Source organism: Heptranchias perlo, chromosome 7, assembly GCF_035084215.1.
Source record: "Heptranchias perlo isolate sHepPer1 chromosome 7, sHepPer1.hap1, whole genome shotgun sequence".
In the NCBI taxonomy this organism is placed as follows: Eukaryota; Metazoa; Chordata; class Chondrichthyes; order Hexanchiformes; family Hexanchidae; genus Heptranchias; species Heptranchias perlo.
In genome coordinates this window covers 63475000-63490799 of record NC_090331.1, presented here as the reverse complement: position 1 = coordinate 63490799, position 15800 = coordinate 63475000, and the positions used below count along the sequence as shown (strand labels likewise).

General features: G+C 41.3%; 1 protein-coding gene across 1 annotated transcript in view; it reads right to left on the bottom strand.

Annotated features, from left to right (window-relative positions):
- The window catches only part of wdr75 (WD repeat domain 75), a 30650-nt gene extending 15212 nt beyond the window's left edge, over positions 1 to 15438 (bottom strand). Inside the window, exons 1-9 of the mRNA XM_067987708.1 lie at positions 15305 to 15438; positions 7097 to 7226; positions 5437 to 5502; positions 5245 to 5344; positions 4579 to 4703; positions 3882 to 3952; positions 3627 to 3743; positions 1933 to 2021; positions 820 to 978 (exon numbers count right to left, since the gene is read on the bottom strand). Coding sequence (XP_067843809.1) covers positions 820 to 978; positions 1933 to 2021; positions 3627 to 3743; positions 3882 to 3952; positions 4579 to 4703; positions 5245 to 5344; positions 5437 to 5502; positions 7097 to 7226; positions 15305 to 15399 — 952 coding nt within the window. The 5' untranslated portion in view covers positions 15400 to 15438. The remainder of the gene's footprint in view (positions 1 to 819; positions 979 to 1932; positions 2022 to 3626; positions 3744 to 3881; positions 3953 to 4578; positions 4704 to 5244; positions 5345 to 5436; positions 5503 to 7096; positions 7227 to 15304) is intronic.
- Positions 15439 to 15800: the final 362 nt, after the last annotated feature.

Sequence of the window (15800 nt, the reverse complement as noted above, 5' to 3'; positions counted from 1 at the left end):
CTGTCCTGGGTAGTTAAACTGGAGAAAAAAACACCACACATTAAAGTTAAAGCAACTATAGGAGGACAGTAGCATTCAGGTGACCATTTTTTAATGCTTTCTGTTAAAACATAAACAGGAAGGTATCATCAAGGAGGTGGTGGGAATTTGGATGTTGAGACCCAGATTATGTAATGATTTCAGTGACTTGACTTCTTCTTTCTAATCCAGAAGCATTTACATTGCTCTACTGGTAGTTGTAAAACGTGCAAAAGCTTTCTTGTTGCGGACTAGCATTCAAAATTCAGCTTTGCACACCCGAAGTCCCAGAGTTAATCTACTCTTCAAATGAACCTCAATTTGCATAGGAGGTTCAAAAATCTATTTATCTGACCGGTTAGATTAACATGAGGCAGAAGACTACAAATGATGTTTAACTTTAAAAGGAAAGTGACCTAGTTTGAAGCACTTATACAGATGGATTATAAATGAAGTGCACTGTTACATCCAGTAATAAAAAGTTTACAATTATACAGCACCATATCACATCCTGGTGTCCCAAAGCACTTAGCGTAATCACAGTTATGTGATAGAAGTGTACTAATAAAACCAACTAGTAAAAAGTAATGTCAGTTAGATGAACAAACCTTTATCCAACTGAACAAACAGGAACTCTGCACATCAAATGTTGGTGCTAACATTTTAAAAGCTAGTAAAGTGAAGGGCGTGTGAAATTCTAAAGTTCGTTGGGCAATGTTATAAGTAATATAAAGGCATAATATAAAGTCTTAAGTTTTCTTCTAAAACACAGAGGCTCCTACAGAAATTTTTAACCCTTACTATTATCACTGTGAGATGTACAATGCAAGACCCCATCAGGCGAGGTTGCGATATGTTCAATGGCAGCCCCAAGGCGAGGAAGGAAGTCTTTCTTTGTTTCGGATCCATATCGCCACTGAACCAGCACAGACTCTACTCCACCAGACAACAAATTAGTGCCTGTTAAAAAATAAAAGCAACAGAAAAAAATCAGCTGAGACCATTTTTTTCCCCACAGCCTTTCATAAATAGCTGTCATTGTAAAATCTCAAGGCAACAAACTGTCCCAACCTAAATAAAAACCTCTTTGCAAACTAGAGAAAAAAATCCAAACCCTTCCTTATAGTCTGCAGTTTTCTCTTTCCTCCTGCCCCCTCAAAAAAAATGATGTAATTCAAGGCAAGCAGGCAGGTCACCAAAAGTGCCATTATCTCACCAGAACAAGAACAAGAACTTTTCCCCTTATCCCCCAGATGAACTCGCCACTATTCATTGTTCCGTCGCCACCTGCCGAGAATGTCTTTGTATTCAAACTGGTAAGATGATGAGAGTGTGCAATTTCTGCCACAATACCAGCAGGATTATACAAGGCGGCAAATTATAACTCATTGTGGGACACACTATAAATTCTATTAAAACATACACAAACACAAAATATTAGCTTTAAATGAGCACAAATGTAGTCATGTTATGTCATCTGTTTAAATGAGATTTTAATTAGACTGTTGCATCATCCACTGAGGCTAGATAATACCCATTTATATTTGAGTTCAGAAGTATGCAACAATCTTCACTGGTAAAAACATACAAGATTTTCATGGAAGTATCTGCTGATGGTTTGAGAAAATCGTAGTAACAGCACAGCAGTGTCTCCAGTTCTGTCTGCCATTCTAAATGCTGCACCAAATTCATTTCAGTTTTCAAACACAAACTCTTATTTGATACCCCATCTGTTTTTTATTGATGGTGTTAAAAGTGCCACCTGCAAATAATACATTATTTATTTTGTATATGAACTAAAAAAAATTAAAACTTCAAAAACTTGCCTTGAACTATAATAATGTAAAAAGATAACATGATGTGTCCTACTCCAGGGAAAGTCAGGTCAGAAATCAAACTGTGTTTTTCCCCTACCTTCTGTTGAGAAGATCAGATCATTGACTGCATCGTGGTGCCAGTGCTGTGCTGAGTACGTGTATTCCTTTCTATGATTGAAGTTCCTCCTATGAATTATAATACAGGTTCAAGTGAGGTCTAGAGACTTCCCTTGGTGTTTCGAAAGCCAAAATTCCATTTTCCCTTCAGTTAAGCTTTCATACCAGACAATGACAATCGAAAACTTTCGACGACATTTTGAAACAGGATTAGTTCAGTGTGTGGTAACAGTGCACCACCAAATATTGACATAGTTTTCCATAAAAACAGTTTCATAATATGGTTGTGAGAGAGTTTTAAAAACGTCTTGGTTATTCTTCATTCACTACAATAGTATTGCAGCCCATTTTAGTTAAAAGTTTTTTTTATACATGGAGCTGCCCTAATGACCAGTAGGTAAAGGCACACTGCCTTTATGGTACGTTATATAGACAAGAACGTCCCAGGTTAGATTTCCAGTCTGCACTGAATTATTTGATCTGAGTCAAGATTGCAGACTTAAAAAACACTCCTGTATTTTCCTTTTAATTATTTATGATATTTTTCATGTTAAGACGTATGAGATGCTGTTTCTAGTTTAACGTAAGAAATAGGAGCAGGGGCAGGTCATAAGGCCCCTTGAGCCTTATGATTTAATAAGATCATGAGATCTTCTACCTCAACTCTACTTTCCCGCCATGTCCCCATATCCCTTGATTCCCTTAGTGTCCAAATATCCATCGATCTCAGTCTTGAACATATTCAATGACTTAGCATCCACAGCCCTCTGGGGTAGAGAATTCCAAAGATTCACAATCCTCTGAGTGAAGACATTTTTCCTCATCTTGGTCCTAAATGGCCGACCCCAGCTTCATGTCTGGAATCACGGTTTCTAAGTTTGGACAGTGAGTCATGTCATTTTAATGCTTAGATATCTTAGCCCCCTAGCATTCCTTTTTTTATTGGAAGTAATGGAGCATCTTTTTACTATAGAGACCTTTGTAGCTTTTAGTGTTGACTATGTCTACTTTAAAACAAAATTGTAAAAAATAACTTTTTACATAGAATTTTCACTGCAAACTGATTTTTGTAACCATGCACTCTGCATTCCAGCATTTACAAAGTAATGAGGTACTGTGAAATATTTGTATCAGGTTTGTAAACCGTAAAAATATGGGGGGAGAGAAGAGTTTGAATGAATTCTTAAGGTTGTTTTAGAACCTTAGTTTAAAGTATTTCTTTAAGGTGCTTTCCAAGTTAAAATAAGACGCGAGGGAAGAGAAGAAAAGATTAGTCGTATTTACAAGGATTTCAACTTCAATATCATCTGACACTATTCATAAGGACCAAAACCTAAAGTTTTCAGGTTAAACAAAGAGCACATACCAACTTACAGACATCCCAAGTTCTTAGCTGGTCAATAAAATCCCACAGTAATAAATTATTTGACAAGACCAAGCTCACAAAACATCACACCCATTTTAAATTATTTTTTTTTACATGTACTTTTGTTGATGCACAAGGGGATAGGGCAGGGAAGAATTCCTCTGTGTGCTGCATGCAACAAAATGGTAAATGGGTTTATGATTTCTTTATATATAGAGGAAAGCTTCCCCCCACAGTGGAAACCAAATAAAACTAGTTACAAGATGAATGAACTCAAACTCCAGAAATAAGATGACAGAATATCATACCAGAGCCGGATTTTGCCATCTTTGTGGCCCGTTGCTATACAGTCCTCCTTTGGATGACAGGCTACACAGGTGAATACATTATTAGATCCTTTCTGATTTTTGATACTCAAAGGAAACCTTAAAATATAAAATAAAGCAGGATTATTACTCAGTTTCCGAGATTGTAAGCACATTGCTTTGTGGGTTAGTCTGACATGATGAAAATAGAATGGTTGCAGAGAAAACCATCAAAGTAAAATCCCAACCAAAGATTACCTGTAATACTTTTTCTTTTTGAAGAAAAACACACGCAGCTCGAGAGCTTTAACCGAAGCAACGTATTCACCCTAATACAATTGAAAATAAAATTCAGCTTTTTTTAAAAAAAAAGGTAACATATAAAGCAACTGCATTTTACATTCAGATGAACTACAAAATAATTTAAATTTACCTTAAAGCAATTATGCATAATTAGTTTAGAGCTGTATGATTGATATTTTCTTCACATAATTTATTCATTAAAAAGGTTAACTTGCTCATTATATATCCAAATAACTTTTGTTCAGACTTACTGTCAGTTACATGAACTGCCAGTAACACAGCTGTTTTATACAATGTAACTCTTACAGAACTTTTTTTTTTCACAGAAACTATTGTTTTGTAGGTCACCTGCAAGTTAATCTTTTATTGGATGAAACTTTATTTCTGTACAGAATCACTTGTGATTGAGCAACTCTGGAGTAAACAAATGCAACATAAATTATACTTGCACTTCCTTTACCACTTAAATTAAAATTATGTAGAGAAGTACTTTCCAATTAAATGTAGAAACACTACTCGCTGATCAATGTGACTTAGTCGTAAATTGTATTACATATTCATAATTATTTGAAGAATTTTGAGGAAGAAAGTTTTAAATAAAATTTATAGACAGGATGATTTTTTTTGAAGCTGGACAATTAAAGAGTCCTACCTCTCTGCCAAAGGCTATTGATTTTGGTGACTGACATACATCATCCAAAATGACAGTCAAGTCTTTTGCTTCAACTTCTTGGGCAGTTGACTTGGGCAGATTGATGGACACCAACTGAAAAATCTCTGGAGATCAAAACAGATTGCAAAGCAAGTGTATAATTCAGACATTAGCAACTACAATATTTAAGGGGAACCTTCCAATTTTATTTTACATGCCATAAATGCTTGCTTATAAAAACATCCCAATGACTACCAAAAATAAAAAAAGACAATTTGAAACCAATCAAAATCTAAAATCGAATATCATACTTGATCAAAGAAAAAAAATGTAGTTTAAGTTGGTAGTTAAATTAATAATAATTACATGCAGGTTAAGAGGTTCAAAGCTAAAAACAGGCTTCGTGTACATTCTAAACTTCTATAAGAAATCAGCTACAAAATAGAGGGAAAGTTTGACCAATGCATAGTGACCACGTTATTTTACAGAACAGAGCAATGAACACCAAAGCATATAAGCTACATTATATTAAGATTTAAATCAGTTTTTAGGGGCCTTATATGTTTGTACTCTCTTCTATTTTTAGCTGCACATAAAATGTAATGTTGGCAAAGGGTGACCTTTACTAAATTAGGTTTCAGAACTAATTTGCAAACTTATTTTTACCTGAAGATTCATTATTATCTTTTGGAACTATAGCAAAGATGGACTTTTCATCAGCAGCAGACGTGTATAGGGCAAGCAGTTTAAAATCCACTATAAAAGTCTATGGAGGGAATAGAAAAAGTTACCACACATTTTTACTTTAAAAAAAACCATGATTCTTTAGTCTATGTTCCAGAGTACGGCAACACTTACTTTTATTAAGATTCCATCCGTGAAGTCCCAAAGTTTAATAGTGCCATCCAATGAGGTAGAGTACAGCTGTGAACACATAACCGAAGCATCAGTAGCAATTTTAAAAGTCACTGCAGTTAATCTCCACAAAAGGTATATACTGTGTAAGTTTTGTGCTTACTTAAACTTTGTAGATTTGAACTAAATGAAGGCCATTGTTTAGGCTCACAACACTATCAGGAGGCTGGGCACTTTCCTATGTGAAAAGAAGAAAAAGAACTACAGGCCCAATAGCTGTACTGGTTCTATTTTTAGTAGGGACTTTCACTTGTTGTATGAAAGCTGGGATCACCCTGCCCTTGGAGAGCAAGAGGAGGAAAAGAAATCCCACCTTGGTTAAACACCTATTGCTGGACAGGTTGTTAACCGAGGCTAGATGCAGCAAAACTTTTGAAGCCCACATGTGAAGGGGAGGTGAAGCACAAATGATGTCTGAGCTGCATTATGAGTGCCGCTGTGCTAAAAATGCTTAAAATGTCAAATCAGAGCCCACAGGTATGATGTCTCTCCTAGAGATAATTCACTGCGTTTGAGGAATAGCACCTCAACTTTCGTTTAGGCACTTTACAACCTTCTGGACTCAACATCGATTTCAATAACTTCAGATCATAAACACTGCTCCCATTTTTTCAGACAGCGAGTGCTGGTAATGGTTCGGCTGTTGCCAGTCACAGCTACTATAGACCGATCTTTTGTTTCTTAACTTGTCCCATTACTATCCCTCTTGCCTTGCACCATCATCCCTTTTGTCAGTTAATCACTCTTGCCTTCTACCGTATCACAGACCTTCGAGTTTGTTCTTTCATCCCCTCCCCACCCCCCCCTTTCCTCGGCTCTGTACTTGCTTAAAAACTTTAACACTAACATTTTCCAGTTCTGATGAAAGGTCTTCGACCTGAAACATTAACTCTGTTTCTTTCTCCGCAGATGCTGCCTCACTTGCTGAGCTTTTCCGGCATTTTCAGTTTTATTGCATTTTTTCAAGATCTTTGTTTAAGGGAAACGGTTTATATGAGGCCAGCAATTTAAAACAATCACCTATTTGATCACCACAAATAAGTTTCAAAAAAGATCAAATTGGCTGAAGATAATCCGTTTCAAATAAACCTGTTTGATTACATCATTATCTCAATCAACTGGGAAGTGATGAGGCACATCTTTCTTAATTTACACTTCTTTATCTTATTTGAGATTGAGACCATGGACATTGCTTCACATATGGAATCCCAAATGTCATCAGATAGGGTTTGCTCCAGATCTTTATCCTAGGTTATTTTTGTTGCATTTGTATTTTTTGACCACAGGAAAATAAAACTTACATATCACCTCAAAATTTGTCTTGTGTCTTTGGTTGGGTAGAAGGTTTACTAGGGTTGTGAGTGGCTATGGAACTCTGGCCAAGTTAGGGCAGTCAGTTAGGATGTGTTTCATTTGCAGGCAGGCACAGCACCATGGCGAATATATTGAATCAGTCTTCAGGGTCATCCACAACTCAAGCGAATTAACAAAGCTCACCTGCTACTGTTTGTGATGTACTATATATACTGCACACTGTATACTATAAACGAAATATGTTTCACTGTGTTATAACCAAAGATTAAATGCAAAAAAAAATTCTTACCTGCAAATGATTTTTGGGATTCAGTTGAATACCTGTGACCAGGTTCTTATGTCCTCGCAGGACATGCACACATTCCTCCGTGGCTGTACTGTACACTTTCACAAGATCCCCTGATGCACAAAGCAAATATCTGAAAAACATTGGATTCAGTTTGCAAGTAATATTTTAAAAAGGAAGGAAAAAAAACAAGAATCTAAAATAGTGCAGAAAAGCAAGCTCCATTCAGCTCCTCTATTTTGTCCTTTTCATATCCATGTCTAGGACCCATATACACGCACACACACATACACGTGTGTCTTACCCTGAATAAGGCTACTAAACTAGTAAGGAAAATAGGCAATTACCACACACTACTAATAAAAAAGAAAATTAAAGGTCCATAATAATTATTAAAATGTTACTGTAACAAACAAATAATATGTTACACAGAATACATAAAAATGTTGTACATCGGAACAGGAGTAGGCAATTTAGCCCCTCGAGCCTGTTCCGTCATTCAATGAGATCATGGCTGATCTGTGACCTAACTCCATATATCTGCCTTAACCCATATCCCTTAATACCTTTGGTTAACAAAAATCTATCAATCACAATTAACAACTGAGCTAGAAACAACTGCCATTTGCAGAAGAGAGTTCCAAACTTTTACCACCCTTTGCCTGTAGAAGTGTTTCCTTACTTCACTCCTGAAAGTCCTGGCTCTAATTTTTAGGCTATGTCCCGTAGTCCTAGACTCCCCAACCAGCGGAAATATCTACCCTATCAGTCCCCCTTAATATCTTGATAACTTCGATCAAATCACCCCACAATCTTCTAAATTCCAGGGAATACAATCCTAGTTTGTGTAATCTCTCCTCGTAATTAACTCGGAGTACAGGTATCATTCTAGTAAAGCTACACTGCACTCCCTTCCAAGGCCAATATATCCTTCCTAAGGTGCAGTGCCCAGAACTGAACACAGTACTCCAGGTGTGGTCCAACCAGGGCTTTGTATAAGTGTAGGATAACTTCTACCCCCTTGTATTTTGTCCTCCAGATATAAAGGCCAGCATTCCATTAGCCTTTTTGATTATTTTCTGTACCTGTCCATGACATTTTAATGATGTATGTACATGGACCCCCTAAGTCTCTTTGGACATCCACTGTTTTGAGCTTTTCACCATTTAGAAAGTACTCCGATCTATCCTTTTTAGGTCCCCAGTGGATGACCTCACATTTGCCTACAATGAAATCCATTTCCCAGTTTTGCCCATTCTCTTAATCTATTAATATCTCTCTGTAATTTTATGCTTCCATCTACACTGCTGCCTACCTCTGTGTCATCGACAAACTTGGATATGTGGCTCTCCATCGTCATTTAAGTCATTAATAAAAGTGTAGTTTTGTTGTGTATTTAATAATTTGCATTTATATAGCACCTTTAATGTAGAAAATGTCATACAGCATTTGAAAGAGGGGGAAAAAATTGGTAAAAGGGATGGATGCCAAAACTTGGTGGGAGAGCTAGCAGAGGTGACTGTAGAGTGTAGAAGCATAGAGGCAGAAGGGTTGAGAGAGAAAATTCCACAGTAGGACCCAGGTGGCATCCACCAGCCACCAATAGTGTGGCGGAGAGAGAAAGGGATGCACAAAAGTGAAGAACCAAAGGGTGCAAGAGGGGATAGAAGGCTGGAAGAAGATAGGGTGAATCATAGAATGGTTACAGCATTGAAGGAGGCCATTCAGCCCATCGAGAAACCTTGGACTGATCTGAAGATGAGGAACAGGATTTTAAATTCAATCTTTGGGGGAAGTTAACATGCAGGTACAGCAAGCAATTAGGAAAGCAAATGGTATTTTGGCCTTTATTCCAAGGGGGTTAGAGTACAAGAATAAGGAAGTGTTGCTGCAATTGTACAGGGCTTTGGTGGGACCTCACCTGGACTACAGTGTATATTTTTGATCTCCTTACCTAAGGAAGGATATACTTGCCTTAGAGGCAGTGCAACGAAGGTTCACTAGATTGATTCCTGGAATGAGAGGGTTGTCCTATGAGGAGAGATTGAGTAGAATGGGCCTATAATCTGTGGAGTTTAGAAGAATGAGAGGTGATCTCATTGAAACATAAAATTCTGAAAGTGCTTGACAGGGTAGATGCTGAGAGGCTGTTTCCCATGGTTGGAGAGTCTAGAACTAGGGGGCATAGTCTCAGGATAAGGGGTCGGACATTTAGGACTGAGATGAGGAGGAGTTTCTTCACTCAGAAGGTTGCGAATCTTTGGAATTCTCTATCCAAAGGGCGGTGGATGCTCAGACGTTGAGTACATTCAAAATTGAGATTGGTAGATTTTTGGATACTAAGGGAATCAAGGGTTATGGGGATCAGGCAGGAAAGTGGAGCTGAGGTCAAAAATCAGCCATGAACTTATTGAATGGTGCAGCAGGCTCGAGGGGTTGTATTGCCCATTCCTGCTCCTATTTCTTATGTTCATATGAACTGGTAGCCAGTGTAGGGGTCAGCGAGAACAGGGGTGCTAGGTAAGCAGCGCTGAGTTCAGGCCATGATATGGGTGGCTGTGTTTTGAACAAGTTGGACTTTACAGTGGGTGGAAGGCCAGCAAGGAGGATATTGAAGACTTGAAATGAACAAACAGTGGATAAAGTCTTTGTTGGTAGAGCAGTGAGGTGTGGCTGAGGCAGGCAATATTGCAGCGATGGAAATAGGTAGTCTTACATAAGAAATGGGAGCATGAATGGGCCATACAGCCCCTCAAGAAGGGAGTGAGACAGAAAGCAGGTCACTATAGACCAGTTAGCCTAACATCTGTCATTGGGAAAATGCTAGAATCCATTATTAAGGAAATAGTAGCAGGACATTTGGAGACTCATAATACAATCAGGGAGAGTCAACGTGGTTTTATGAAGGGGAAATCATGTCAGACAAATTTATTAGAGTTCTTTGAAGTAGTAACAGGCAGGGTGCATAAAGGGGAACCAACAGATGCAGTATATTTGGATTTCCAAAAGGCATTCGATAAGGTGCCACATAAAAGATTACTTCACAAGATAAGAGCTCATGATGTTGGGGGTAATGTACTGGCACGGAGAGAGGATTGGCTAACTAACAGAAAACAAAGAGTCGGGATAAAAGGGTCATTTTCAAAATGGCAATCTGTAACTAGTGGGGTGCTGCAGGGATCAGTGCTGGGGCCTCAACTATTTACAATATATATCAATGACTTGGATGAAGGAACAGAGTGTCTTGTGGCCAAATTTGCTGATGATACAAAGATAGGTGGAAAAGCAAGTTGCGATGAGGACACAAAGGAGTCAATTTTAGGATGGCTGAGCAGGTGCGTTCGTGGCGGGGGTTTCCTAAAATTGGGGAATCCCGGAGTGGGTCCGGAGCCCGGCTTCAACCCGCCCACTTCCGGGTTCCCCAATGATGCGAATCAGTGCACGCGCAGCCCCCGCATGCAGGACTCCCACCAGCAATTAAAGCCGGCAGGATGACAGTTTAGATAGTTAAGGAGGTACTTGAGGTCGTTGACAGACCTCATTGGAAAGAGATTTTAGCAGGGATGTGATTTTGGACTCTCCTCAGTGTGTTTCCTATGCTGTGGGAAACACTCCCTGTTGTTGCAGACATATTTCAGTCAGCAGCCAATTTTGAGATGCAGAGGATTCCTTGACAGTTGGGGGGGAGTACCTCATTCATTGCAGCAGGGCACTCTGTCACCTCAGACAAAGTTTTGCCTGCCACACCGTTATCTCCACACTCAAAATTATTATATCATACCCTAAATTCTGCTGTCCAAACACATTTACCTACATTGCGGACCCCCTCACACCGTCAGGATTGTGGGGGGCGGGGGGTTCCATAGCTGCATTCATCACTCCATTGGAGGACGAGCAACAACACCAGCCTCGCCAGGCACGCTGTCCACCTCTGCCACGTGGAGCCATACAATAGTGCTGTGCAACAGGCACCTGCACAAAGTAGTCGTGCAACTACACATACACCCACTGTAGGGTGACCCAATGGGTGGCATCAAGGGTGTTCATGGAGAACCTCATGAAAGCGCCTTATTGCACATGCCAGTCAAGAATGGCTAAGATGTGGCTGTAGCGGTGACAATATGTAATGTGAGTTGATCAGAAATCAAATATAAGTAAAAACCATGACAAACCGTCAAACACCCATGTGCATCCCCTTCATGCTCACGACACGTTTGCCTTATGCTTCCTACTACACATACGTGATGCACGCCCTGTGGCTGCAGCACAGGTAGTGGCAGGTGGGGTGAGACTGACCGTGAAAGAGGTGCACGAGAGGGTGAGTATGAGACAGGGCCATGAGATTGTATGAGGATTGGGTTGAGTGGTAGTGGTGGGATGAGTACTGGGGAGGCGAGGAAGTGCAGGTAAGACGAGGATGAGGGTTTAGTGGGTGTGAGGAGTGATGTGATAGAGTAGTGTTGGCAGTGCAGGAGATGTGTGGTGCGGGCGGTGATGTGGCAGACGGAGTGTAGGGGAATGAGTAAGAGTATTCACTTCGGCTGTCCTGGTTAGGTCATTGAAGCGCCTCCTGCACTGTATGCAGGTGCGTGATATGTTGGTGGTGCTGGAGCCAGATCTTTGTGGTGGCAGAGGCAGACCACTTCCTCCTGTCCGCCGGGTGGAAGATCTCCCTCCTCCTCCTCACCCCATCCAGTAAGAGCTGGAGTGAGGCATCATTAAACATGGGAGCAGTCTTCCCCCTGGTCTGCTCCATGCTGTAATTTTGCCTATTTTCTGCAGCATCAGTCAGTGGAGGACTGTCCCTTTAAATAAGGCTCCTCCAGCTGACAGCCTGTGATGCAGGTGCGCAGTCCGCCCGCTGCGCAGCTTTCCAGCACGAAATCCGGAAGCCAAGGTAAGTGGCTTCAATTTACTTACGATCGCGTGCCAAACCCACTGATTTTATTGGCCGCGTGGGTAACCCCCTGCTGCAAACCCACCTCCCTCCTAATATTGGGCCTGAAGTGTCTGCAAAGGGATATTAACAGGTTAAGCGAATGGGCAAAAATTTGGCAGATGGAATGTGGGAAATATAATGTGGGAAAATGTGAAGTCATCCACTTTGGGAGGAAAAATAAAAAAGCAAAATATTATTTGAATGGAAAATGCTGCGGTACAGAGGGATCTGGGTGTCCTCGTACATGAAACACAAAATGTCAACATTCAGGTGCAGCAGGTAATCCGGAAGGCAAACAGAATATTGGCCTTTATTTCTAGGGGGATGGAGTATAAAAGCAGGGAAGTCATGCTATAACTGCAGGGGTGCTGGTGAGACCACACCTGGAGTACTGCATACAGTTCTGGTGCCCTTATTTAAGGAAGGACTTTCTTGCATTGGAGGCAGTTCAGAGAAGGTTCACTAGGTTGATTCCGGGTATGGAAGGGTTGTCTTATGAGGAAAGATTGAACAGGTTGGGTCTATACTCATTGGAGTTTAGAAGAATGGGAGGAGATCTTATTGAAACATACAAGATTCTGAGGGGACTCGATAGGGTAAATGCTGAGAGGATGTTACCCCTCGTGGGGGAATCTAAAACTAGGGGGCATAGTCTCAGAATAAGGGGTCGCCCATTTAAGACAGAAATGAGGAGGAATTTCTTCTCCCAGAGGGTCGTGAATCTTTGGAATTCTTTACCCCAAAAAGCTGTGGAGGCTGAGTCATTGAATACATTCAAGGCTGAGTTAGACAAATTTTTGATCAGCAAGGGAGTCAAAGGATATGGGGAAAGGGCGGGAAAGTAGAGTTGAGGTAAAAATCAGATCAGCCATGATCTCATTAAATGGCAGAGCAGACTCGAGGGGCCGAATGGCCTACTCCTGCTCCTATATCTTATGGTCTATAGGAGTAGGCCACATGGCCCCTTGAGCCTGCTCCGCCATTCAATCAGAGCATGGCTGATCTTCGACCTCAACTCCACTTTCCTGTCCGATCCCATATCCTTGATTCCTAGAGTCCAGAAACCTGTCTATCTCAGCCTTGAATATATTCAACGACTAAGCATCCACAGCCCTCTGGGATGGAGAATTTCAAAGATTCACAACCCTCTGAGTGAAGAAATTCCTCATCTCAGTCCTAAATGGCTGACCCCTTTTCCTGCAACTATGCCCTCTAGTTCTAGACTCTCCAGCCAGGGGAAACAACCTCTCAGCATCTACCCTGTCAAACCCCTCATAATCTTATATGTTTCAATGAGATCGCCTCTCATTCTTCTAAACTCCTGAGAGTATAGCCCATTCTACTCAACCTCACCTCATAGGAGAACCCTCTCATCCCAGGAATTAATCTAGTGAACCTTAGCCGCTAAGGCAAGTACATCCTTCCTTAGATAAGGAGACCAAAACTGTACACAGTATTCCAGGTGTGGTCTCACCAAAGCCCTGTACAATTATAGTAAGACTTCCTTACTTTTGTACTCCAACCCCCTTGCAATAAAGGCCAACAAACCACTTGCTTTCCTAATTGCTTGCCGTACCTGCATGCTGACTTTTTGTGTTTCTTGTACGAGGACACCCAAGTCTCTCTGAACACTAACATTTAATCGTTTCTCACCATTTAAAAAAATTCTGTTTTTCTATTCTTCCTACCAAAGTGAATAACCTCACATTTCCCCTCATTATACGCCATCTGCCACCTTCTTGCCCACTCACTTAACCTGCCTTTATCCCCTTGCAGACGCTTTGTGTCCTCCTCACAGCTTACATTCCCACCTAGCTTTGTATCGTCAGCAAACTTGGATACATTACACTCGGTCCCTTCATCTAAGCCATTAATGTAGATGGTAAATAGCTGAGGCCCAAGTACCGATCCTTGCAGCATGCCACTAGTTACAGTCTGCCAGCCTGAAAATGACCCGTTTATCTCTACTCTCTGTTTTCTGTCTGTTGACCAATCCTCTATCCATGCTAATATATTACCCCCAAACTCATAAGCCTTTATCTTGTGTAACAACCATTTATGTGGCATCTTATCAATGCCTTTTGAAAATCCAAATATACGACGTCCACTGGTTTCCCTTTATCTACCCTGCTAATTCCATCCTCAAAAAACTAATAGTTTTGGTGGTGGGATAGGAACGGGGGTTACAAGCTCAGCTTTGGTTCGAACAAGTCACAAACAAGTCTGATTCAGCCAGGATGAACTCCGTGGTAAGGAAGCACAGTTTATGGTACAGCCAAAAACAATGGCTTCCAGCTGAAATTTTACCTCATATCAGTCTTCTCAGATCTGCTTGAGATTCTTTTTTAAAAAATGATCCATGATCAGAAATGTAAAATTGCAAATTTAGAGCAGCTACACAAATGAAAGAGCCCAGTTGTGCAATTGTTTTAAAGCACTTCCACAATATAATTAAGAGTATAGGAGCACTCAGTGCAGGGTTGAACATGCAACTCTTTTGAGCAGATGGTTTGCTCTAGAAGAGTATAGCAATAATGGTGTTGTGTACTGTTATACTTTTTCTAGTATAATTTCAAAACATTTGCAAACTGTTCAACAAAATAAACTGGAAAAATCCAATAATGATAAAAAAAAATCAATTCCTGGTTTAATCAAGAACTAATCAGTCATGGAAGAAAGTGAACAAGTGTGTAGATATTTATGGGGATTTAAGAGGGGAAAATTCACAACAGGAAGCAGAGACCTACTCCCAGAGGTTTCCAAAGTTGGTCTGTAATCAGTTAGTCGGCCAAAATGATTGTTCACAGATAAAAGTGAAAATCATAAATGCACACTGATAAACAAGATTAGTTTGTAATTTAGAATTGAGGAAATCTGTCAGTAGTAAACGCCAAAGTACTAATAAGGTATAAAGAACAGGCTCCATCATGAAATGAGTGCATCCACTTACATCATCTGAAGCAACCCATCCCAACCTAGTGCAAGAGTTACAATGTACAACTGCCAGCGGCTCTCACAAGACCCGAACTCAGAGACAGAGACAGGCGGCCATTCGGCCTCTCATGCCTTTGCCAACTCTATCTCCAAATCAGAGCCATCGGCCGCACTCCTCCCGGGAGTCAGACTGAAAACAGGCCGATTCCCACAGCTCGATCCCCGAGCCGGGAGCCTGCAGACACCGCGTGGCTGGAAACATCTTCTCCCCATCTGGGTCTTCCCCTCCCCCCCCACTCGCGGAAGCGGCTCTCGGTCTGGGCCGGGGCAGCGCTCACCTGCAGTCGGCCGAGAAGACGGGCCTGCGATAGTTGATTTTGCTGCCGCCGCAGCGAACCACGCGAACACAATCGGGCTCCAATCCTTCCACCATCTTCCACTGACCTCCGACCCCCAGCCACCTGACGTCACAGAGCCAACGAGGACCACATGCGATGGCAGAAGTCGAACTGGAGCGGAGAGCGAGAGGGGCGGGGCAAAGAGCAATTGAGTGACAGAGGGGCGGGGCAAAGAGCAATTGAGTGACAGAGGGGCGGGGCAAAGAGCAATTGAGTGACAGAGGGGCGGGGCAAAGAGCAAGTGAGTGACAGAGGGGCGGGGCAAAGAGCAAGTCAGCGAAAGAGGGGCAAAGAGCAATTGTATGACAGAGGGGCGGGGCAAAGAGCAAGTGAGTGACAGAGGGGCGGGGCAAACAGCAAGTGAGTGACAGAGGGGCGGGGCAAAAAGCAAGTGAGCGAGAGAGGGGCGGGGCAAAGAGCAATTGAGTGACAGAGG